Consider the following 25509-nt stretch of genomic DNA (forward strand, 5'->3'; position numbering starts at 1 on the left):
GTGGTAAATTGCCCTAGTAATAAGGCAGCTTATTCAGGCACTGTTAGCCATGCCAAGATTTGAGTCTCACACAACACTACATTCTTGGAACCTTCTGGCATTGCGTTTTGCTACTGCAGAGAGTGAGTTGTGAAATTTAAATCAAATCATAAGTTGTCCTTAAATCTGTATATATTTATCAACAAAATAAAAAAAAATGCAAAATGTATTTTATAGCTTGTGGAGATTTTTGGTTACTCTGTGACTCACGTTGCTGGGCTGACTAGCTGCCACAGCACAAGAGCTTTTCAGTAGTACAGAAATCACAGTATGATATCACTCTTTCTCAAATTAATTTACTTGCTTCAAGTAGTAGCTCATCTTAATACTCTTCTCAGAGCTATATTTCCAACTAGGCTGTCAATTTCATTATTATTAACACCTGGGATACACAAATTCTTATTCACATTGAGCATGTCTGAATGTTCATTCAGAAGATTTACCTGAGATCAGTCTGCCTTTCTCTATCATTCTTTCGCCTGGCAGCTCTCTGCATGATAACTGGTAGAACTGGCAGGTCAGATTTCTGATTAAAATATTTATATTTTTGTCTAGTTTGTACCCTAAAGAATACTACAGGGACGGTCCTCTTTTTGTATCTCTTATAAACAGAGAAGATATCTCAGAGAAAGGAATCTGCCCTTCCCCAAGGTCACCAATGACAGTTGTACCTGGATAGGTTATCTCAGCCTCATTAGTATTAAATCCTTGATTAAATATAATTCTGGTAACTAAAAGTATTGACACTTTGGGGGAAGTGATTTTTTTTTAATCTTGTGTGCAGGATATTTCTATCATTTAGAGATTGTATATCTCCCAAAGACAATGTGGTGCATGGGACGTTTGGATTTCCACTTTCTCATGCTCTTTGTATGCAATTTTTACTTTTATACTGAAGCTGGACATGATTTTTAGGAAGGAAAATGTAGCTATTAGAGGTACCTCTGAATGTTTGTATCCATCAATATTCTGTAAGAAAGAACCCTAATTGGATCAGCAACTCATATCTTGTAATAATCATCGATGTCATTTTCTGTGCTGTTGACATACAATAATTCAAAATGGATGGGATATTAGTATGGAGTGTACAGCCAAAATAACTAGTTTGTACACTTATCCATATGCAGGGAGTTTAGACTTGACATAGCTGAAGGTTTCTAACCATCAGGGGACATAATATTTCATAAAAAACAGTATTTCAGACTGACTTGAACTGGCCATCAAGAAATTTAGACTTGAAATTAGACAAAGGTTTCTAATCATCAGAGGAGTGAAGTTCTGGAACAGCCTTCCAAGGGGAGCAGTGGGGGCAAAAGACATATCTGGCTTCAAGACTAAGCTTGATAAATTTATGGAGGGGATGGTATGATGGGATAGCCTAATTTTAGCAATTAATTGGTCTTTGACTTAGTGGTAAATATGCCCAGTGGCCTGTGATGGGATGTTAGATGGGGTGGGATCTGAGTTACTACAGAGACTTCTTTCCTGTGTGCTGGCTGGTGAGTCTTGCCCACATGCTCAGGGTTTGGCTGATTGCCATATTTGGGGTTGAGAAGGAATTTTCCTTCAGGGCTGATTGGCAGAGGCCCTGGGGTTTTTTCGCCTTCCTCTGCAGTGTGGGGCACGGGTCACATGCTGGAGGATTCTCTGCACCTTGAAGTCTTTAAACCATGATGTGAGGACTTAAGTAGCTCAGACATAGGTTAAGGGTTTGTTGCGAGAGTGGGTGGGTGAGATTCTGTGGCCTACATTGTGCAGGAGGTCAGACTAGATGATCATAATGGTCCCTTCTGACCTTAAGGTCTATGGTCTATGACTGACTGAAGAGTCTAATCTTCAGCCCCAAGCTTCAGTAGGCAATGGATATGTACAGCTTCTCCCACACTATGTTTACTAGTAGGTAAGTGGTTCTACACTGTTTGGGGATAGCCAAAGGGCCAGCAAACAGGAAACTACAGCAGCTCTGCTCCACAGTAGACAGAGACATGGATTCCCATGGTGTAGCACTAACCCCTGTTCAATGCTACTCATTGCCTTCCGCAGACATACAGTTAAAGGGTCTCTTTCAATATGCATTTTTAAGGGACAGATTTTCAATCTCGAGTGCAATAGGTACCCCACAAAGCATGTATGTACCCAGTGCTCCCACAAAGCCCAGCATTTGTGCATGGAAGTTTTAAAAGTTACCTACATTGTTACAAATTTGTGTGTCTGAGTATTTAACTTAAACATACAAATGCAATTTTTGAGTGAACCTTTTGTGTCCATGATGGCCCAAAATGACTTTCTTTTATTGAAAACTTCAATTTAGGATGATTACAATTATTTTATGATTAGAGCATTCTCCTTGTTCCTAGTTGTCTACTTTTTATTTTATTATTATTTATTTTCTTGCCATGCCTGTACTGTGCATTTTTAAGAGTGAAGTTCACCTTAGTGCCCTCGATGCTGGGATAAATTCCATCTTTGGGGCAGGGCTTAATTGGTACATAGGGTCTTCTTTAGGTTATTTGTACTGGGTGATTGTCAGTGTAATGCTTTAATTGTGTGTTTTATTACACTGATTCATATATTTATTCAGCATTGTTGATGGCTGCCATTTGCATCTAGGCAGGTTTAGTCATACCATATGGCGATGAATTACAGTTCTGGAAAAAGATTCTAGTTGGCTTATATCTGTTTATCCCATGTTATTAAAATTAAGTGATGCAGTCATTTTCTCATGTCAATTTTTTTTCTCCACAAAGGAATGTTAAAGGCAATGTTTATAATCAGGACATGCTACTGTCAAAAAAATGTCTAAGCTGAGCATTTATCAGATAAAATTTTAACTACCATTCCCCAAGAACTTTATAAAATTAAGATTATCTGAAATCAGAATCAAAGACAATTGTCCATATGCAGCCATTCAATATTTGCTGAAAGACTTAGAGATACCATAATGCTGATGTAATGATCCATAAATACATTTAATTCTGAGTTACAGTGAACTTCATTTTCAAAAAAGACTATCATATGCATAACACCAGAAACCTATTTAAGTATAGATACATATATATATTTACCTGCTTGGTCTTTAAATATTTTTGATATGACGACAGGTACTTTGTGCTCAGCACCACCCTGTAAAAGATGTGTATAAATAATGAAATCTCAACTGAGACCATCATGCGCTAAACATACTGAAGTTTAAAAAGAGAAATGAAAACAAAACATTATCCATACCTTTATACTTAAGCCCAAGCCACCAACTGGTTGTCTATGAAGTGTAACAGCTCTGTGCTTTAAAAAAGGGTAGAAAAAATAAATTTAGGTGAAAATACAATGCCTGGACATGCATTTAAAATGTATGCTACCTAATCAGTTTTATTTACCTATTACATTAATTTTGAAAATTTGCCCTTATATCAGAGAATGATGTTCACTCCATCCAGAGGGCTGATGCAAGAATATGAACATGACATAGGTCCACGTAATAACTTAACATAGAGCTTCATTTATAGAGAGAGCTTTGAACAGAACCTTGTACTGGTGTGATTTGTTTGATGGTTTTTCTATATCTAAGGTGACATTTTTTTAAGTTCAGAAAGAAATCAGCTCATACTTTTTTGGTTTTGTTTATACAAATGTTCTGAAAATGAAAAAAAATAAAGAACTTTGTTTTAGATTAATGTTGTCATAGTTGGTTTTATTTCTTTTTGTGCTTTTACTTATTCTCTTTTCTTCCATTTTGCAGTTACATGCACCTATTTTTCAAATCCATATATTCAAAATTGAAATGACTCATCTGTAGTACACATTAAAGACTTTTTGGATCAAACTGCTTCTTATGGTTATTTTCTCTGATTTTTTTTTAAAGTGTGCTGAAAGGAGCACATGTGAAAATCTTTATGAAAATTTACTACAGTAATCTATCTCATGTTTAATAGTACACTGCATTTTGACATTTCATACATGCTCACATCTTGGTACCTGACTTCATAATAGGATATCACTATCTTTACTTCATTTCTTGATGGTAAATATAAAGTAGTACATTTTTTTTTTAGTCTGGCAACAGTCTGTTGCCAACCTTTTCCACAGTGCCAGGTCTTATTACTGGGTGACTCCTGGACAATTAAGGTTAAATTTCTCATTCTACATATCAGAACATTTGCATTCTTATTCTCAGATTTATATTTGTCTCCTGTCTATTCAATGATTTGCTAGTACAGATGCACAAGTGTAATCTTTGGTCTTCCAACAATCCAGCCCGAACTTTCATTACATTTGAAAAGTTAGTTTTACCTTCTCTCTAGTACAGAGCTTAACATATTGACAATGGTTTTGACATAAGGAAAAAAGCAATTTGATACATTTCATTCTGATATTACACTGACAAAGCCAATGCATGTTTTAGGGCATTTCAAGGCATTAGCCATTCTATTCCATTGAATATCATATTATAGACTATTTAAAAAAATGAAAAATGCTAGATAATGTCATATGGTACTTCTTTACTAATATCAAATGGGTATATGACACTTATTTCTTATGGTTTCAAAATTAGCAACTGTATGCTGACATGGGCTCAAACCAAAATCTCATACCAAACTGTTTCAGATTTGGTGAAGTCTGGATCCAGTTCCAAACCTTGCAGCTGGCCTTCATCTCCATAATGGGCTGAACCAAATCTCTGGATCCAAACTCTGCCGAACTTTGAAGAAAGTTCAGATCCAAATCTGAACTTTGGAGCTGAGATGTTTCTCTACCTCTACTCTCATTTGTGCCTTGAATCCTCACAAAACTGCTGGATAAAGCATGGGAACTGGCTCTTTTCTGTGGGTTTTATGAGTGGTTGAGTCAGTTGGTACTAACACAGGAGGTAAGTGAAAGTTTCCTGCACAGTAGAGTCCTAGTAAGAAAATGGCTGGAGCTTAAGCAGGTCTGAATGGGGAGGAAGGTGAATGCAGACCCAGAGAAGGGGGCACAGGGTGAGCTTAATTATAAGAGAGGAACGAAGAAGATTAGAGCTGTGTGAGGGGGTCCATTCTGTTGAGAAGGGTTTGAATACTTTGTGAGTGGTAGGAAAGGGAGAACAGTATCTGTGTGTTAATCTACAGTTGACCCACTAATGGGAAGGATCAAAACTTAACTGAATTGCTCCACAACTATATTATTTGTACTGTGATTACATGCTAACAGTTGTTTGCCAAATGTACAATAAGGGAGCTGTTCTTTCCTTTGGGAAATAGATTTCTTGTATTGTTGGGCAATGAGCCAAGTGAATGTATTAACTAGTACAGTCAACGTGATGCATACAGGTGGATATTGTCCAGTGCTGGTCCTTTCATTCCTCTTCCCCGCTCTCTCCACCAGACACAGATGCTCCAAATTTCCTGTCTTACTGTTCCCTTCATTACTTCCCCCTCCCCCCATTTCCAGTGTCGTAGCTCCTTAAAGATACCATGACACTTACCCTAAGAGTAGAAGTTTGCCCTGAAGTTCCTGGCCAGTCTCCCCTCCCTCTGTTTTTGTCTTATGTGCCAGTTGGCTGCTAATATCCACCCAAGAGTCATCTGCATTTTGGTGGTGTTCTAAGTATATATAATAAAGTCTGCTTGGGTTATAATTATGGCTGTCAAGCGATTAAAAAATAACTGTAATTAATCGTGCGATTTAAAAAACTGATCATGATTAATCATGTGATTAATCACACTTAAACAATAAAAGAATATCATTTATTTAAATATTTTTGGATGTTTTCTACATTTTCAAATATATTGATTTCAAATACAAAATATACAGTGCTCACTTTCTATTTATTTTTTATTATAAATATTTGCACTGTAAAAAAACAAATGAAATTGTATTTATCAATTCCCCCATCACAAGTACTGTAGTGCAATCTCTTTATCATGAAAGTTGAACTTACAAATGTAGAATTATGTATAAAAAACTGCATTCAAAAATAAAACAATGTAAAACTTTAGAGCTTACAAGTTCACTCAGTCCTACTTCCTGTTCAGCCAAATAAGATTGTTTACATTGGCAGGAGATAATGCTGCCTGCTTCCTGTTTACATCATCACCTGAAAGTGAGAACAGGCATTCACATGGCACTGTCGTAGCCAGCGTCAAAAGATATTTACATGCCAGATGTACTAAAGATTCATATGTCCCTTTGTGCTTCAACCACAATTCCAGAGGACATGCGTCCATGCTGATGATGGGTTCTGCTCAATAATTATTCAAAACAGTGCAAATCAATGCATGTTCATTTTCATTATTTGAGTCAGATGCCACCAGCAGAAGATTGATTTTCTTTTTTGGTGGTTCGGGTTCTGTAGTTTCTATGTTGGAGTTTTGCTTTTTTAAGACATCTGAAAGCATGCGCCACATCTCATCCCTCTCTGATTTTGGAAGGCACTTCAGATTCTTAATCCTTGGGTTGAGTGCTGTATCTATCCTTAGAATTTTCACATTGGTATCTTCTTTGAGTTTTGTCAAATCTGCAGTGAAAGTGTTCTTAAAATGAACAACACGTGCTGGGTCATCATCCGAGACTGCTATAACATGAAATATATGGCAGAATATGGGTAAAACAGAGCAGGGGACATACAATTCTCCCCCAAGGAGTTCAGTCACAAATGTAATTAACACATTTCTTTTTAAATGAGCATCATCAGCATGGAAGCATGTTCTCTGGAATGGTGGCCGAAGCATGAAGGAGCATATGAATGTTTAGTATATCTGGCACGTAAATACCTTGCAATGTTGGCTACAAAAGTACCATGCGAACACCTGTTCTCACTTTCAGGTGACATTGTAAATAAGAAGCGGACAGGATTGTCTTTTGCAAGTGTCAACAAACTTGTTTGTCTTAGCGGTTGGCTGAACAAGAAGTAGGACTGAGTGGACTTGTAGACTCTAAAGTTTTACACTGGCTGGTTTTTTTGAGTGCAGTTATGTAACTAAAAAATCTATATTTGTAAATTGCACTTTCACAATAAAGATATTGCACTACAGTACTTGTATGAGGTGAATTTAAAAATACTATTTTTTATATTTTTTACAGTGCAAATATTTGTAATAAAAATAGTAATATAAAGTGAGCACTGTACACTTTGTATTTTGTGTTGTAATTGAAGTCAATATATTTGAAAATGATAGTTTGTGTTGGACTATTCTTTTAGCGGTTATCCATTTTTTATCATGTGCTATCTCAGGTTGTGAGCATTGGTAAGGCCAACACATGAATCTGTGCTCAGTTTCCCAGTTTATTCTGCTTTGTGTGGCCTGTTCGGCATAATAATTTTTTTTTCAGTAGTGCCTTTGGGGTGCTTGCTCTTGTGCCCTGTAGCTGCAGTACCCCCTCAATGACGAAAGTGGGGGAAGAAAAAATTGCTGTCACCCAGAGAAAAATGGAAAGGCGAATGTGCAATTATTTCTCCGTGATCATATACCGAATGAAGAGATCAGAAGGCATACAGAGGTGACCGATGTAGTGCAGGCGATGTACGACGCAAATCTTAGATAGGCGGGTCATGTAATCCACAGGCAAGACAATAGGTGTACAACCGCGTCATTGACTGGATTCCCAGAGACCACAAGCGACTGCTGGGCAGACCAAAAATGCCCTGGGCTGATCCCATGACAAAAATCTTTGGCCAGAAATGGAAAGAACATGCTCGCAACAAAACAGAATGATGTGGCATCGACTTGCGTGCTTGTAGGGACAGACAAGGACAAGCCGGACAAAGGTGATATTTGAAAATGTAGAAAAACATCAGAAAATATTAATAAATTTCAATTGGGATTCTATTGTTTAACAGTGCGATTAAAACTGTGATTAATCACAATTTTTTTTAATCACGATTAATTTTGTTGAGTTAATCATGTGAGCTAACTGTAATTAAATCGACAACCTTAGTTGTAATACAATCATGTGTAACTTAGAGATTCCAATCTACTATCTGCAGCATAATGATACTGACCTCCTTGGTAAAGTGCTTTGAGATCTACTGATTAAAAGCGCTACAGAAGAGCTAGGTATTATTATCATTATCATCAGCTCTAACTATAATACACTCTTCTGATGTAAACAAAAGATAAGAAAATTAAAAAACACTTTTTTTTTAACCAACTTACTCTTCTTTTTAATATCACACTATTGGGCAAATATCATTAATGGAGTAAATCTAGTCTAGTAATTAGAATATAATTTTAATACATGTTTCACTACATGTTTCCATCAAGAAGTATATTTATCCCTGTAAACAAATTAGTCCAAAGGAAGAACTATGCCACAGTAAACAGGGATTACTGATTTAATTGCTCTCTCAGTTTTAGGACACCTCATTATCATGTGATCAGAACTGTATGTACACTGGTAGAATAGCATTACTCATTTTATAACCTAAAAGCAAGCAAGACATTTTTCCATACAATTAATTTATAATTAGTATACATTTATGCTTATGTTTATACAGTTGACAAATTTCTTAAATGCTGTCAACTAGTGCAGAGTTAGGGAGGCAAAGTCTAATCAATGACACACTGCCAAGGTCTTTATATTGTGTACTAATCTTTATATACAAATATGTGTTAAAAATTCAGCTGATATGCTTTAGTGTGGTAGAAAAAGATTCCTATGAAAGCAGGACTGTCAGCATATATAATAAGTTACAAATCTAGACTAAACATAGAGGGATAATATACATTTGTAATGATGACAGAAGGAAGTTTAAAGCAAAAATATAATTTCAAGAGCATAAATTCAAACTAAGCTATACTTTTCATAAAACTTTTTTAGGAGCAGAAGAGGTTCAAAGAGAAACAGACTGCAGATGCAGGTAGATTTAAGGTTTGCCATGATTAAAGCTTTACAATATTAAATGATCTAGTACAGATCTTATTTCTACAGTTTGTGGAGTATGAACCATAAAATGTTTGCTCGGACAGTTGGATGTTTGAAGCGCAGAAAAGGTGAGCAAATATTTACATTATATTTATTCATAATATAAATTTTACTTTCTTTAAATTTTTTAAAATATTCACCAGGTATGAAATGCACTGATCTTTTTGTAAATCTGTGAAGAATGTTAGGTAATATGTTGAAATAATGTAATTTTATGTGTAAGGTTCTGGGAACTAAAACCTGTGGTAGAACATGAGACAGGACCTCAATGAAGGTACTGGGTATGGAGTCTTAACACATCAGAGACTAGTCCAACAGAGACTATAAGGAATCTGGGCTATCAGGAAGGTGGCATAAAAACCAAGTTCAGAGAATGGAAGACCAAGAAGCTTATGAGTTGGGATCTCTACTAAAACTCTGGGCTTGAGAAAGTAAAGAAGGCACCTCTAAATGGACAGTAACAGACTTCATTCATGGGTTTACTTGTAAGTAATTAAATAAGAGTTCATTAAAAGAGTCCAGTGTCTGGATTTTTCTGAAATGTACAAAAAGGACCTACCATATTGATCACCAATTACCTCACTCTTGAGGACAGGCTACTTGGAATAAGGAAGTAGAGTCAAGGGTGACAAGGTAAACTTTCCAAGTCTAAGGCTTGGCTGTGGCATCAGTTTCCTGAGCCCAGGGTTAGGAAACCTGGGATTGTGACATAAGCATTCAAGGACTTTTTGAATTTCATAGAATCATAGAATCTCAGGGTTGGAAGGGACCTCAGGAGGTCATCTAGTCCAACCCCCTGCTCAAAGCAGGACCAAACCCAACTAAATCATCCCAGCCAGGGCTTTGTCAAGCCTGACTTTAAAAACCTCTAAGGAAGGAGATTCCACCACCTCCCTAGGTAACCCATTCCAGTTCTTCGCCACCCTACTAATGAAAAAGTTTTTCCTAATATCCAACCTATACCTCCCCCTCTGCAACTTGAGACCATTACTCCTTGTTCTGTCATCTTCTACCACTGAGAACAGTCTAGATCCATCCTCTTTGGAACCCCCTTTCAGGTAGTTGAAAGCAGCTATCAAATCCCCCCTCATTCTTCTCTTCTGCAGACTAAACAATCCCAGTTCCCTCAGCCTCTCCTCATAAGTCATGTGCTCCAGCCCCCTAATCATTTTTGTTGCCCTCCGCTGGACTCTCTCCAATTTATCCACATCCTTCTTGTAGTGTGGGGCCCAAAACTGGACACAGTACTCCAAATGAGGCCTCAGTGCTGAGTAGAGGGGAATGATCACGTCCCTCGATCTGCTGGAAATGCCCCTACTTATACAACCCAAAATGCCATTAGCCTTCTTGGCAACAAGGGCACACTGTTGACTCATATTCAGCTTTTCGTCCACCGTAACCCCTAGGTCCTTTTCTGCAGAACTGCTGCCCAGCCATTCAGTCCCTAGTCTGTAGCAGTGCATGGGATTCTTCCGTCCTAAGTGCAGGACTCTGCACTTGTCCTTGTTGAACCTCATCATATTTCTTTTGGGCCAATCCTCTAATTTGTCTAGTGAGAAGCTTTCCATGCAGGGGATAAAAGGAATTAAAACATATCCTGATTATAAACACAACTGTGAAACAAAATTCTGCTCTCAGATCTGCAGGGCAAAACTCAGCCCCAGTATCCTGTTCTCCCAATACATGTAAATCTCCTATTGACATCAATGGTAGCCCCACACAGAACAGAATCTTGCCTAAATCCAATAAAATCACAACCACACCCCTTGGTATTCCCTTCTTTAGCTGGCACTTTTTGAGTGTACCGTATATCACTTTTCGTCTTAGACTAATTTATTTATGATCTAGATATATTATATTTGAAGCCGAAGTCAGCCTTTCAAAAACAAAACTTGTAGAGCGATAATTCAATGTGTGATGGCTATTTCATTTCACTGCAGGTTTGGAAAGCTCTTTCCAAAGTGCTGCTAACTGCCTTTTGAGTGGAAAAGTTGTCAAAAGCCTAGCTGAAATCAATACTTTCCTGCTTTTCAAATAGTATTTTGTTTTGCCAGTTATATCCCCTGATAACTTTACATTTATTAAATCCTTTCACCTTGAAAGATTCCAGAGTGCTTTTTGGGTATGCTGTAAATATGACACTGGTTCACCTGTCCAGTCTGGGCTGGGAAGCAGCAGTCATTCTGCAAAAGCAGAAGGACACATCATGGTGCACTTTTTGTTTCTATTCCTTTTAGGAAGTTAATTGAAGAATTGCCCCAAATGAAATTTCAAGGAGTGGTAAGTAGGAAGAATATTGTTAAAGTTGGAATTTGGTCAGAACACCAGGTTGAAACACTCCTGTTCCTATGAATGCTATCAGTGGCTTGGTAATACTTAGCATTGGGCTGGTGCAATGGGTGAGAGATTTTTTAGCTTCCCCTATCATTTAGGAAGCGGTAATATTGGCTACTGGTGAAAATAGCAGCAGCAGCAGCGGAGAAAGGACAAATTTAACTGCTAAAGTCTGTGACACATTCAGTCTGGTCGATTCATATCACCTGCAGTTTTGTGACAGAATACACTGCAGTTTATTCTGAGGCTCTGTTTAACTTTGCCTCAGGCTTGTTTTGCTCCAGAATGGTGGAATATTTTATTTAGAATTGTGTTTTCATATATTGAATACTTAACTGGGATTAAGAATAGGTCAAGAAAGTTTGTGGTACTGTGATGTTTTAAATTTTGTACTGTTATATTTAGCCACCAGAGTTTATAAACAGAGCCAAACATGTTGTCCAAATTTATACTCTAGGATTCTCCTAGTGAGAGGCCCAGGTTGTGTTGCAACAGCCATTCAGCAAGGAATATGACTTTTTTTAATGCTGGAGAATATTGGGATTTGCAAGAGAAAAAGCTAGATAATTATTTTTATTAAAAATTTACATTGTAGTAGTGCCTAGAGGCTTCAACGTACTTGGCCATATGGCAAATGACAGTCCCTTCCATCCAGTCAGACAGGAAATAAGGCATAAGTGTTTAATAGTGAGAGTAATTAACCACTAGAACAATTTATCAAGGGTCATGGTGGATTCTCCATCACTAACAATTTTTAAATCAAGACTGGATGTTTTTCTAAACTATATACTTGAGGAAATATTTTGGGGAAGTTCTATGGCCTGTGCTATACCGGGAGTCAGACTAGATGATGACAATGGTCCCTTGGCCTTGGAATCTATTAATCAATGAGTTTGTAATCTAAACATGAGAAAAAACAAAGGGGCGATGGGGAGAGACTCACAGTCCAACTGTGTGCATAATTTCTAGGTAGAGATGGCAGGTTCCATCCAGACCAGAGTTTACTTCTAATACTGTTGGAGTTACAAAAGGTCCTAGATACTCCCTCTCTAATACTAGGCCTATTCGCTAGAGCTTGTAGTGAATAAGATGTGAGTGTATAGGTCTGAATATTGTCTGTGTTTTTTCTTTGGTTTATTCTGTTGCTTTGCACCAATAAATTACTCTACTCTTAAGGAATTGACAATTTTATACCCTCCAAACTTGAGCTTCACATGTGTGGGCAGCTGCAGAGACAGAAATAGGCAATCTTCTCCTTTGTGAAGAAACTAGCAAAGGAAATGGTTTCTCCTCATAAATGATAAATAAATCCAAGGTTGTTTCATTTTTCTGGGGTCTTTTGGGAGTTTACACCTTTTAATGTAAATTAACCTGCCTCAAAGAAAAATAAAATTAAGAGTCCCCCACTGATACCTTGGCATTTTATGCATTGTGGCAATAATTCCCACAGATTAGATTATTTCCACAGATCTTATAGTCAGTTCCCTGTTCCTTTGACGTTCTGCACAAGTATGTCCTTGTTCTGCTCCATTTAATCCCTTTACACTTATCCCTGGGCAATCTCATCTACTGTCATGGCTTCAGCTAGTACTTTCAGCTAGTACAATAACTTTCAAGTCAATCTTTCTGCTTTGACCTTTTCCCCTTCTGTGCAGCTCTGCATCTCTGTCTGTCTGACAAGTCTTTCTAGACATCTAAACTCAGCATGATTAAAACTAAATTTATCCATTTTCCACTTTCTGTCACTTGCATCAACTCTTCCTTTGCCATCTGCCATCTACATTCTCTCTCCTGGATAGCACTTGAAAGCCAGTGCTGGGGGAAGCATACTTCACTCTATCACAGAGGCAATGTATGTCTGAGTCAAATGATTGACTTTAACTTATTTAATGTGTGGAAATGTAGGACTCTGATTGCACAAGCCTGAACCATGCCCAAAGACAAGCCACTATATTGCATTCCAAACAGCCATCATGTCCAGGACAGACATTGGACACCTCACTAAAAGACTAACACTAATAGCCATACAAACTTCAATCAGGGACCAACTACTTTGATTCTCTCTCAACTGCTGGCCCACTGCCATGAAACAATGAGTTTTCTTCACAGATGCCTTGCAGGGAGGTAGGGGCAAGCATCAGTGGTGGGTCTGCAGCAACTTAGTCTGGGTTCATGGGACAGAGATGTGGCCCTATTTAAAAGCAGGGTCCTACTCTGTGCAGAAAGGCCAGCTATCACCATACATAAAAAGGATTTGCAGGAGAAGTCTGCCTAGCTTGAAATGCTGACAAACCAGGGACTTATAGAAGGAATGACATAAGACTAGGGGAGAGTGTGTCTCTGGACTTTTTTGTTTTGTTCAAAGATCTATGGCTCGAGTGTTTTTTAAAGTACAGTAACTGTGGTTAAGAAATTCCTTTGCTAAATCTGTGTTCCTTGCTTCCCTGTCACGTTTTCACAGAAGGAATTAATCTAGAAGCCCAAAAGTGCCCACAGGCTATGTGGAGTAAGTATAAGGGGGTGTGGTATGCTCAGGAAATCTCAGACACTGAGATTGGGGTCTAGGATGGCTGGATGGTGGAATCCCATGTCCCAAGAGGTCTGATCCTGGAAGTGTGCTCTAGGGTTACAGTGCTGGAAACTGTGACTAGACTCTACCTGGATCCAGTCAGTTCGGAAGCACAAGGGACCCAGGAAGCAGTTCCACTTACAAGAGATTAGTGACAATCTAGACTGATACTGGACCAGGTTGTAACAGTCCCTCTAACAAAGTGTAAGTATTATGTCCCTCTCCAGCCCACTGGATGAACTGTCTCTAGCCATTCCCACTTGTGTGATACACTTATGTACTCTCTCCTCTGAGTCTCAAAGTCAAAAATGAGCCCTAAGCTATTTTATTTAGGAAAAAAAAACACATAAGTGAGTCTTTGTTGTATCCCTATTCTAGACTGTAATCATTTAACTTTAAAGACCATGTGCCAAAATCAAAGGTGATTCTGGGTGTAGAGAGAATCTATGCTGGTGTAATTACAACTGTTTTCTGGCTTCCTCAATGTGTATGTGACACGGAATTAGATGCATACACTTAATTAAACTCCCTTAGATACACACTATTGCCAACATGTAATTTACCCTACATCACCTTTAAATTTGGCCCACTGAGTCTGAGAGTAAGGGAATCTAAATTGGGAAAAACACACATGCTGGGGGATAACAGGAAGTAACAGGAAGGGGTAACACAGCATAAATTAAAACAGGCCACACCATATGGTACGGGAGTCTAATTCTACACATCACCTCCTAAATTAGCTTGTTGTCTTTTTATCTGCTTGCAAAGTTTTGTGCAGAAACCAATGGCACCATATAAATAATAAATGTCTTCATCTCAGAACAGTACCTCGGGAAATCAGATGTAGGGGACAGAATTAGTATTAAACTTCAATAATCTTTGTATTCCTTCTACTTATGGTACACCAAGTTTCAAGTCATTCCTAATATTGGAATCTTTTACTAGTAGTTATTTTCCAATAGATTTGAAATCGTCTTCTGTAATACCAGTTTCTATGAAATCTCACCTAGACGAGAAAAAATTTACAAAATTATCATCCCATCTTATCTAGCCTTCCCTGCAAAGGCTCTAGAAATGGTGGTGATGACTCAGATGCCGAAACAATTAAGTGAGAATGTAATATTTGATAAATTCCAGTCAAGCTTTCAGCTTTTACACAGAATCAAGACTTTCCTTCTGAGGATTTCTAATATGGTTTATAGAACTGTAGGGTCAAATACCCATGCTTTAACTTATGAAATTTATCTGCAGCTCTTGATACAGATAATCTAGTAGATCATCCTAGAAAGATAGGATAATGGTAAGTTAGCTTGACAGAAAAGTTTACCTCTTGTATTATTATATCTTCATATCTACCAGCATGAAGTGATATAAATACAATTTAACAGACAGAGTTGGCAGCCAATAAAATTACTAAATTTTTAGCATTATCCACTTTCTCTCTATCAGCATTCAAGATGTATGCTTTCTCTTTCCTAGGCAAGCTTTTCTATATTCCTACCTATGTCCATCATTGCCCTGTCACCGTAGTGTCAGCAGTTCACAGCATTGAGAAAAAAAACCTTTTAGTTATTAAGTACATTCTACCTGAAGCTTAATAATGAACAACACACATTAATGAACAAACAAACATTACCTATTTTCTATGTAAGACATTCCACACTGAGGGATGTAAGATAGGGGAAAGATTTGTGTATGTGCCACACTTACCATGTTGTATTATCAGTCCACCAGTATGGAATAATGAGATGTACACATTATTTCCAAACAGCACTGTAAAATGATCTACAAGATAACTATTTTCTCCTCAAAAAACATCTCTACTGCAATTCCTAAAAAGAAATAAGCCAATTGGCTTGAAGGAAGGGTGTACAGTGATTGTGGACATTTTTATTTATTAAATAAAATATATTTTATAGATATAGACTGTAGTAAGTGCAGGCCCTGATAAAGGCCCAGTATGAGGCCTGAATTAAAGTAATGGTCAAGACTTTGCTAACATAAAGCAAAGTGAAGCTGTGAGCCAGAGGCAGGCCCTGCTCACAGAAGCTGGCAAGGAAAGAGCTGATGCTGCAAGAAGATACGTACCTAAAAGGTACTGAACACGATATCAGAACATTCACATACTTGCACATTCCACACAGATAACAAAGAACAGGCCGACCCATCCCAATGACAGGGGCAAAAGGGTAAAATGATGGATAGAGTTGTTTTGTTCGAACCAACATGTACAAGGTAGAAGGCGGTGCCTTAATACGTAGAAGGGTTGTAACTTGCTACGTAGAGAGGTTGTACCTTAATACGTCAGGTGTGATGTGTAACTTGTTTGTATCTGTGTATAAGAATGCATCCCTGGGGCGGTGTCTTTGTCTGGCCGAAGGGGGAGTGGAAAGTCCCGCCACTGAGCCGGGTCCATTGCCAAGAGGCACTCTCTCGCAGTACGCCCGGTAGACTAAGTAATCTACGGGGACCCTGCACGGGTGTCCGAGGTCGCAATAAACCTAGCCGACGTGGCTTTGCATCTTACTGGACTCTGTGGTTATTGGGGGTTCTCGTCGGGTCTGCTGTGTCAGCTATCTGCAGAGCTGGGGCAGCACACAGAGGGAACTCACGCACGCAGCCGAGTGATATCAACAAGGAGAAAGCAGAGCACCACACCGGTACTACTCTGACAACATAGACACATGTATGCACACACCTCTTTCCCCCTCATATATTTGTCTCCTTAAATTGTAAACTCACAAGACAGGGACATGTCTTCATATATGATTTGGGGAAGAATTATGCTTAGAGATGCAGTTAGTAGTAGTAGTATTGTGGTGAATATTTCCTTAGTCAGATATTACTGGAGAGAAGTTAATGAGTATTTTATTATCCTTTTGTGTCATAGAAAGCATCCAGAAAGCAAGAGAGAGCCAGCAGAAAGCCAGAGAAACAGTCTTGAGCATAGCCCTGAGTGGGAACATGGATATTCCTTGGGGCAGAGGACTAGCTTGAAAGACAGGCTTGGAAACTGAAAGCAAGGAAACTACCTCCTGTTGATTATTCCTCCTGTGTTCAGGGAAACAGGACTTTGTGTGAATTCTTTGTAAATAACCAGGATTGCACCAAAGAATTATCTGACTTGTTTAATCAATGTTCCTCCTAACAGAAACAATGCACAAGGCCCCCAGTATTGGCTAATAACTTGGGCCAAGGGGCAACAATGTAGTGCTGGCTTTCTTATTCCCAGCTGCTTCTACAGATACACAAGCTCTTCATGAGAAAGAACAGCCTGGAGACCTATCAAAAGAAGCTGGAAATAAAAAGGAAACCACTTACCTCGAACTACTACAGGCTATATAGGAACAGGAAGAGAGGAAACAAGAGCCAATCTTAAGGAGTGGAGATACCAGTGAGGCTGGAGCTGTCGGTCACCATCTGAAGAAATATTAAGGGGAGAAGGGAGGGGAGTAAATAAAACGGTAAGAAAATGTGTGAAGGGAAGGAGGAGGAGAAGTGGACCAAGCAGCAGAGGAACATTATGCCAGGGGAAAAGAGCACTATGTAGATGAGAGGAGACAACAACAGGGCTGGCCTTACCATGAGGCGAACTGAGGCAGCCGACTTAGGTGCCAGATGGGGGGGGGGGAAAGGGGCTCCACTAGGACCCAGAGTGTAGAAAATTGTGTCTGCTGCTAGTGCATATGTATTCTCTCTGCTCTAGATGCACAGAGATGGTGGAGTGCTGTGCTGGACAAAGGAGGGCACAAGAGACATAACAGGCAGGCAGGCGAAAAGGTGAGATGGAATAACAGAAAGCAGCAGGAGCTACAGAGAGAGAGAGGAGGAGGAACCTCTTATGTACCTCTCTTGCACCCCCAGGAGCCTGGACTGATTAACACCAGCTTATCAGGGAGCTTCCTGTTTCCTGCTGCTTCCCTGAACCCACTTGAGGAGAACAGGCAGTCAACTGAAGTAGTAGGAGCCAGTTAGGCCGTTAAGACACTGATATCTTCCCTCACTCAGGCCCTGCTACCAGCCTGCTTATTTGTCCCCTTCTACTGAGTGTTGAGAGCCACTATAGCTGGCACAGAACAGCAGTCATGAGTGAAAGAAGAAAACGCCCCTCTGAGGCAGCATTCAGAAAAAGAAAGAAAGCAAAGGAAGCTTTTCTATCTAAGCAGGAAGGAGCTCTCCTGAGATACATAGACACAAATGTTCACAGTGAGTCTTCCGGCCCCAGTGAGGATGTGAGTGGTGAGGAGATGCCTGATCTTCCAGTTAGTCAGAGTGCAGGTGACCTGGCAGCTACTGCAGCATCCATAACTCCATCTCAAATGCATGTAACCATGCACATTCCTGAAGAAAAGTATAGATCAGAGAAGAGTGTGGTGGAGGCACAAGAAATAGCTGCTGCTGAGTTTAGTTCCTTAAATCTAGATGATCCAGGACTGTGGACCCACTTGAGCAGTAGCCTGAGGGACTTCCTTGTACTGCATGGGCCACAGCAAGTGAAAAACTTCATGTTTCCCAAAGACAATGAAAAAAGAAGTTTCCATCCAACACATTACTGGCATGAAATCCCCAATGGTGACAAAGTGGAGAGGCCATGGCTTATGTACTCAAAAACCCAGAATGCTGCATACTTTTTTGTAGCAAACTCTTCCAGCCACATTGGGTTTTACAGGAACAAAGGACTGGAAAAATCTATCTAGAAATCTGGCATGCCATAAAAAGGCAGCAAATCACCAGAGAGCATTCCATAGGTGGAAAGAGCTTGAGATGAGACTAAGGTTAAAGGCCACCATAGATGATCAGCATCAAGAGAAGATTGCATCAGTCTCTCTTTACTGGCAAAATGTTCTGAAAACGCTCATTGCCATTTTGAGAAACCTAGGACTGTGTGGCACTTCAGATCGGCTGTATGTGCCAAACAATGAAAACTAAATTGTGGAGCTCATGGCTGAGTTTGATGCTGTACTCCAGGAGCATCTAAGAAGAGTCACCACAAGATTTGTACACACACTGTGACAGTGTACCCCATAAGGCTTTATGGGGGGTGCTTATAAATGTATGTATGATATAACTGGAATAGAGTTTTGCTACATATGCCATGTAACATATCTATGTAAAGGTTATGATCTACTGGTTATGTTCATCCTAGTTGTATGCAGGCAACATTTGTGTGTTCAAAGTTATGAACATTGGCTGTATAATTTCTTGATTTCTAAGTAGCCTTAGTTAGAACATTTGGTCACTCCTTGGGAAAGAAATGTGCTCAGTCAGGAAGCATTTAACAGACAAAAGAGCTTGGAAGCCTCCAATTCACATAAGAAGTCTACCTGAGGACATTCAGGGTAGCATGTGGGTAATGGCTGCTGCTGCCTGCAAATCCTGAGTCATGCACGGGCAGGTGACTTGCCCATGTGATTCCAAATTTCCATTTCGTGACTGGATTCTACACAGGGTGAGGAGGGGGTCTCCACCCACAAGAGAGAGTCTATTTAAACGCCTGGGAGACCCCTCCATTTTGTTCTTCAGCTGGCTAGAGAAGGAGCCTCTCCACCCCCCCAGGATACTTAAAGGAAACTGGAACAAAAGACAGTAACTACAGGGGGTGTGAGTGATTGCTGGACCCAGGCTAAAAGGAGATTAGCCTGTAAAAGGGAGCATTCTGGAACTGGTGAGGAACTTATCTGTATTTAGTTTGACTAGACATAGATTTGCGCATTTTATTTTATTTTGCTTGGTGACTTACTTTGTTCTGTCTGTTACTACTTGGAACCACTTAAATCCTACTTTCTGTATTTAATAAAATCACTTTTTGCTAATTAATTAACTCAGAGTATGTATTAATACCTGGGGGAGCAAACAACTGTGCATATCTCTCTATCAGTGTTATAGAGGGCGAACAATTTATGAGTTTACCCTGCATAAGCTTTATGCAGGGTAAAACGGATTTATTTGGGTTTAGACCCCACTGGGAGTTGGGCATCTGGGTGCTAAAGACAGGCACACTTCTGTGAGCTGTTTTCAGGTAAACCTGCAGCTTTGGGGCAGGTAATTCAGACTCTGGGTCTTTGTTGAAGTAGACAAGAGTGTCTGGCTTGGCAAGACAGAGCGCTGAAGTCCTGAGCTGGCAGGGAAAACAGGGATAGAAGTAGTCTTGGCACATCGGTTGGCAGCTCCCAGGGGGGTTTCTGTGAACCAACCCGTCACACACACCACTACCTTGGAAAAACAATTCCAAATGACATCATACAGTTACTGGCAACAAAAGTTAAACAGAAGATTGTGGCAGATCTGAAGTCAGCAAGATATTATTCTGTTATTTTGGACTGCATACCTGACATCAGCCATACGGAACAAATGACTTTAATGGTGTGTTTTGTAACAACAACAGAAGCTAGTGAAAATGTCCCTGCAGTGGTGACTGTCAGAGAGCATTTTATAGAATTTATTGACATTGATGATACTACAGGAGCTGGTATGACAAATGTGCCTCTTAAAAAGCTGGAGCATACGGGAATTGCGATAGCTGACATGAGAGGTCAGGGCTACAATAATGGTGCTAACATGAGAGGAAAGAACAGAGGAGTGCAGACACGGATCCGAAAGTTAAACGATTGAGCTTTTTTTGTCCCATGCAGTTCTCATTCATTGAACTTGGTGGTCAATGATGCAGCATCAGCTTCAAGTTGAGGCTGCTGAATTTTTTAATGTAATTCAAAGCACCTATGTATTTTTCTCTGCATCAACTCATCAATGGAAAATTTTGAAGCAACATCTGGGAACATCCTCTGACACTGAAACCACTGAATGCCACACGATGGAAAGTCGAGTGGAGGTGCTAAAGCCTATCAAACACCAAATTGGGACAATAGATGATGCCATAGCTGCCATTATAGAGGATAACGTTATGACAGGAACTGTTTGTAGGAGAACAGTGGCAGAGGGAAATGGAATCACCAGAAACATACATAACTTCAAATTTCTGTGTGGCTTAGTCTTGTGGCATGACATACTGTTTTAAATAAATGTTGTAAGGAAGAGACTCCAAGGTGTTGACCTTGATATATCTGGAGCAATGGAACAACTGGACAAAGCAAAGTCATACCTACAGTCTTGCCGGTCAGATGAGGGATTTCAAAACGTTCTGAAGAGTGCACAGAAGTTGGCAAAGGAACTTCACACTGAAGCTATTTTCCCACCCATTCAAGAATACAAGAGTCACCGAAGACGACATTTTGATTACAAGGCATGGGATAATCCAATAAGAGACCCCAAACAACAATTCAAAGTTGAATTCTTTAACCAGGTGCTAGATTGTGCAATACAGTCAGTTGAAGAACGTTTCATACAGCTCAAGGAACACAGCAGTATATTTGGGATGTTGTACGATATTCCAAAACTCCTCACTATGCCTGAAGAAGACCTACATCAGCAATGCAGGGCACTAGAGACAGTGTTGACACATGCTGACATGTGCAATATTGATGCAAATGATTTAGGTGATGACCTGAAAGCCCTTTCAAGATACATTTCAGCAGGACCAGCTCCAAAGGCTGTTCTGGAATATATGTGCACAAATAAGATGACCACCCCCTTTCCAAATGCTTTTGTTGCTCTGTGCATACTTCTAACACTTCCTGTAACAGTTGCCAGTGGAGAATACAGTTGCTCCAAGCTGAAGTTAACAACAACACATCTACGTGCCACAATGACACAGAAGAGGCTGGTCGGCCTTGCAACCATCTCAATAGAGCATGAGCTGGCCCAGACTGTGGACCTTCAGCAGGAAGCAGTTCAAATCTTTGCAACCAAGAAGGCACAGAAAGCACCACTTTGATTATTCAAACAGATAAAAATGCCAGTTTTTACTAAGCAGACAAGAAAAGTTACATTTGCTGTTCAGGCGTATGAGAGTTAAGTGTTACTTCAAATTTTTGAATAAGGCATTTTAAGTTGCTAGTTCTCCTTTATTGGGGTAGGTAGCAGAGCAGTATCATGAGAGGAGTAGAACAGAAAGAAGGCAGAATTGAGACCTTTCAAAGTTTTGGCCCAAGCGAGGGGTATGGGGACATCATTTGAGCTCTCCGCCTCAGGTGCCAAAATGTTGTGGGCCGGCCCTGGGCAATAACTTAAAGAACAAAAGAAGTCAGTTTGATTAACGTTTTTTTTTTTTTAAAAAAGGACAAAACACTTATATAGTGAAAAATACTGGCCTAACAATACATTTTGTGTCCATGATTGCTGTAGTTACTACAGAGAGATTATGAGATCAAGACTGAGTTGAGAGCTGAACCATGACACAACCTCTCTAGGTATATGTGGTCCCCCTATGATCAAATTTAACTATTTAACTGCAGGTGGTATTGTTTACATACAATGTGGCTATAGGCTGTGATAATTACTCACTCCATAGAATATAAACAGCACTCTAAGATGTACCACATTTTGCAGATCATTCTACATTTCAGCTGAATTGGGCTGCCTATTCTACCAACTCCTTGGTAAAGTTCCACTGATGGGACAGAGACTCCAAAGTCAAATTCTCTGTGGCTGAGGGAAAAACACACAGTTGGGAAGCCACATGTTCTGTTCTCAGCCTTACTGTCTTCTCTTTATATGTATAAGAGAAAACACAGCAATGGCCAAAATGTTAAATGCCTTTTTTGTTTCAGTTTTCACCAAAAAGGTTAGCGGTGATCAGACAACTAACACTGTGAACATCAGCATAAATGGGGAGGATCTGAGGCTATAAAAAGGGGAATAAGGAAAACCCAGGGAATTATAGACCAGTCAGCTTAACTTTGGTACCCTGAAAGATAAAGGCGCAAATGATCAATAATCAATTTGTAAGCACCTACAAGATAATAAGGTGATAAGTAACAGTAAATATGGATTTGTCAAAAACAAATCACGTCAAACCAACCTAATATCCTTCGTTGACAGGGTAACTAGCCTTGTAGATGGAGGAAAGCAGTCAGGGCTGGTTCCAGGGTTTTTGCCGCCCCAAGCGTCAGGAAAAAAAAAAAAGAAGCTATGATAGCTATCGGTGGCAGCTCCACCGCGCCTCTTTCTTCTTTGGCGGCAATTGGGTGGCAGGTCCTTCCCTCCGAGAGGGACCGAGAGACCCACCACTGAATTGCTGCTGAAGAGCCCGAAGTGCCGCCCCTTCCCCTTGGCCGCGCCAAGCACCTGCTTGCTGAACTGGTGCCTGGAGCTGGCCCTGGAAGCAGTAGATATTATATATCTCAAGTTTAGAAAGGCTTTTGATACTGTCTTACATGACCCTCTCATAAACAAACTTGGGAAATATAGCCTAGATGAGACCACTATAAGGTGGATGCATTACTGGTTGCAAAACTGTACTCAGAGAGTAATTATCAATGGTTCACAGTCAAGCTAGGAGAGCATATTGCATGTGGTCCCTCAGGGATCTGTTCTAGGTCTGGTTCTAGTCAATATCTTCATAAATGATTTGGATAATGGCAGAGAGAGTACATTTATGAAATTTGTGGACAATACCAGGCTGGGAGGGGTAGCAAGAACTTCTGAGAAGGAAGATTAGAGTTCAAAATGATCTTGACAAACTGGAGAAATGTTCTGAAATAAATAAGGTGATATTCAATGAACACAAGTGCAAAGTACTGTGCTGAGGAAGGAATAATCAATTTCACAAATGCAGAAAGGGAAATGATTGTCTAGGAAAGAGTACTGTAGAAAAGACACTGGGGTTATAGTGCATCACAAAGTAAATATAACAATGGGATACAGTTGGGAAAAAAATTAACATCATTCTGGGATGTATTAGCAAGTTGGATGCAAGATATGAGAAGTAATTCTCCTGCTCTCCTCAGCAATGATAAGGCCTCAACTAGAGTGCTGTGTCCAGTTCTGGGCATCACATTTTGGGAAAGATATGGACAAATTAGAGAAAGTCCAAAGCGGAGCACAAAAAATATAGTTCTAGGTAAAATGACCTACAAGGAAAGATTGATTAAAATGGGTTTGTTTAATCTGGAGAAGAGAAGACTGAGGAGGGACATGATAACAGTTTTCAAGTAAGTAAAAGTTGTTATAAAGACGAGAGTGATAAATTGTGCTTCTGATCTACAGAGGACAGGATAAGAAGTAATAAGGTTAAATTGCACCAAGGGAGATTTAGAGTAGACATTAGGAAAAACTTACTAACTGTAAGGGTAGTTAGGCACTGGAACGAATTACCTAGGCAGGTTGTGGAATCTCTGTCATTAGAGGTTTTTAAGAACCAGTTAGACAGGGATAGTCTAGATAAGACTTAGTCCTGCCTCAGTACAGGGAACTGGATTAGATGATCTACTGAAGTCCTTTCCAGTCCTACATTTCTAAAATTTCTATGTACCCCTCATAGCCCTTATTACTGAGCAAGAGCTCATAATATCCTACCTTAAGATGACAATAAAGTATCATTCCTCCATGTTATAGTTACATTAGGTGAGAGATTTCTCAAAATCATTTCAGGCAAAGCTGGGAATTGAATCAAGTCTCTAATATTCAAGTCTTATTCACTCATCCACATAGATCAGAATTAACTTGCCAGCTCAATGGATTTACTTATCTTGGCTATAAGCACTGCTCTAACCATTAGACAATACTCCTCCCCCATAGCTAAGAACAAAACCCAGGAATACTGACCTTCAACATTTGGCTAGTATCAAGCAAATTGTTTTGTAATCCACGGAAAAAAAACATTTATCAAGTACTTCAAGTAGCTGGTCCATTTTGTTGATCAAGTGGTAGAGGTCTGTGCTGGGCAGCTAAAGGTCCAGGGTTTGTACTGTGCTAATGATTCTTATTGCTACACATGAAAAAAAAAGTTTTTCTACCTTTCTTTTAAAAACTGGTTCACACAGTGAGAAATCAACCTAAAACATGTTTTACTGTTAAAAACCATAATGATCTGCTAATTATGGCATGACACACACAAAACCCACAGGTGTTCCCCATTTGGATCATTTGTACATAAGAACATAAGAACGGACATAGTGGGTCAGACCAAGGTCCTTCTAGCCCAGTATCCTGTCTTCCATCAGTGGCCAATGCCAGGTGCCCAGGAGGGAATGAACAGAACAGATAATCATCACATGATACATTTCCTGTCTCCCATTCCCAGCTTCTGGCTTGTAAATTTTTGGTTGCTTGTGTTACACATTGGCATGTAAAAAGGTGATGAAACATGATACAGACTGCAGTCCATTGGCATCCTCTGTATGCTGCAACCATAAATGGGCTGATCTTTCTGTTGTATTCATATGTTCTGCCTGTAACCTTTAAGGAATCATGCATCAAGCCTTGCAACAGAATCTAAATTATATCATTGCAATTTACCAGTCTTGACAGACTTATATGGTTCCATGTAGAACGTAGATCAGTTTCAGTTTTATTAAGGATTTATGTGTCCCTGATGGTTTACTGTCTAGCTATTTTAATGGCGTGCTTCTTCCTTTTATATCTGGTAGATAATTGTACTTATTCTCTGCTAGACTATTGACTATACCTGATGTGCAAAATTCTTCCTTTGGAGCTCAGTAATGTCCATGTTATCTTCCTTTTCTATGGCATTCATCAGTCTTTTCCTACAAGCTACTGAAAGCTTTCCTATTTTGAATAATAAACTAAAGCCTAATCAATCTGTTGTATTT

The 25509-nt window shown here is 39.5% G+C and overlaps 1 protein-coding gene across 1 annotated transcript in view; it reads right to left on the reverse strand.

Moving 5' to 3' along the window:
- The window catches only part of SNTG2 (syntrophin gamma 2), a 475088-nt gene that overhangs the window by 216082 nt on the left and 233497 nt on the right, over positions 1–25509 (reverse strand). Inside the window, exons 3-4 of the mRNA XM_045008823.1 lie at positions 3265–3321; positions 3105–3162 (exon numbers count right to left, since the gene is read on the reverse strand). Of these exons, the coding sequence (XP_044864758.1) occupies positions 3105–3162; positions 3265–3321 (115 nt within the window). The remainder of the gene's footprint in view (positions 1–3104; positions 3163–3264; positions 3322–25509) is intronic.

The sequence above is a fragment of the Mauremys mutica genome, chromosome 3 (genome assembly GCF_020497125.1).
Source record: "Mauremys mutica isolate MM-2020 ecotype Southern chromosome 3, ASM2049712v1, whole genome shotgun sequence".
NCBI classification, from domain to species: Eukaryota; Metazoa; Chordata; order Testudines; family Geoemydidae; genus Mauremys; species Mauremys mutica.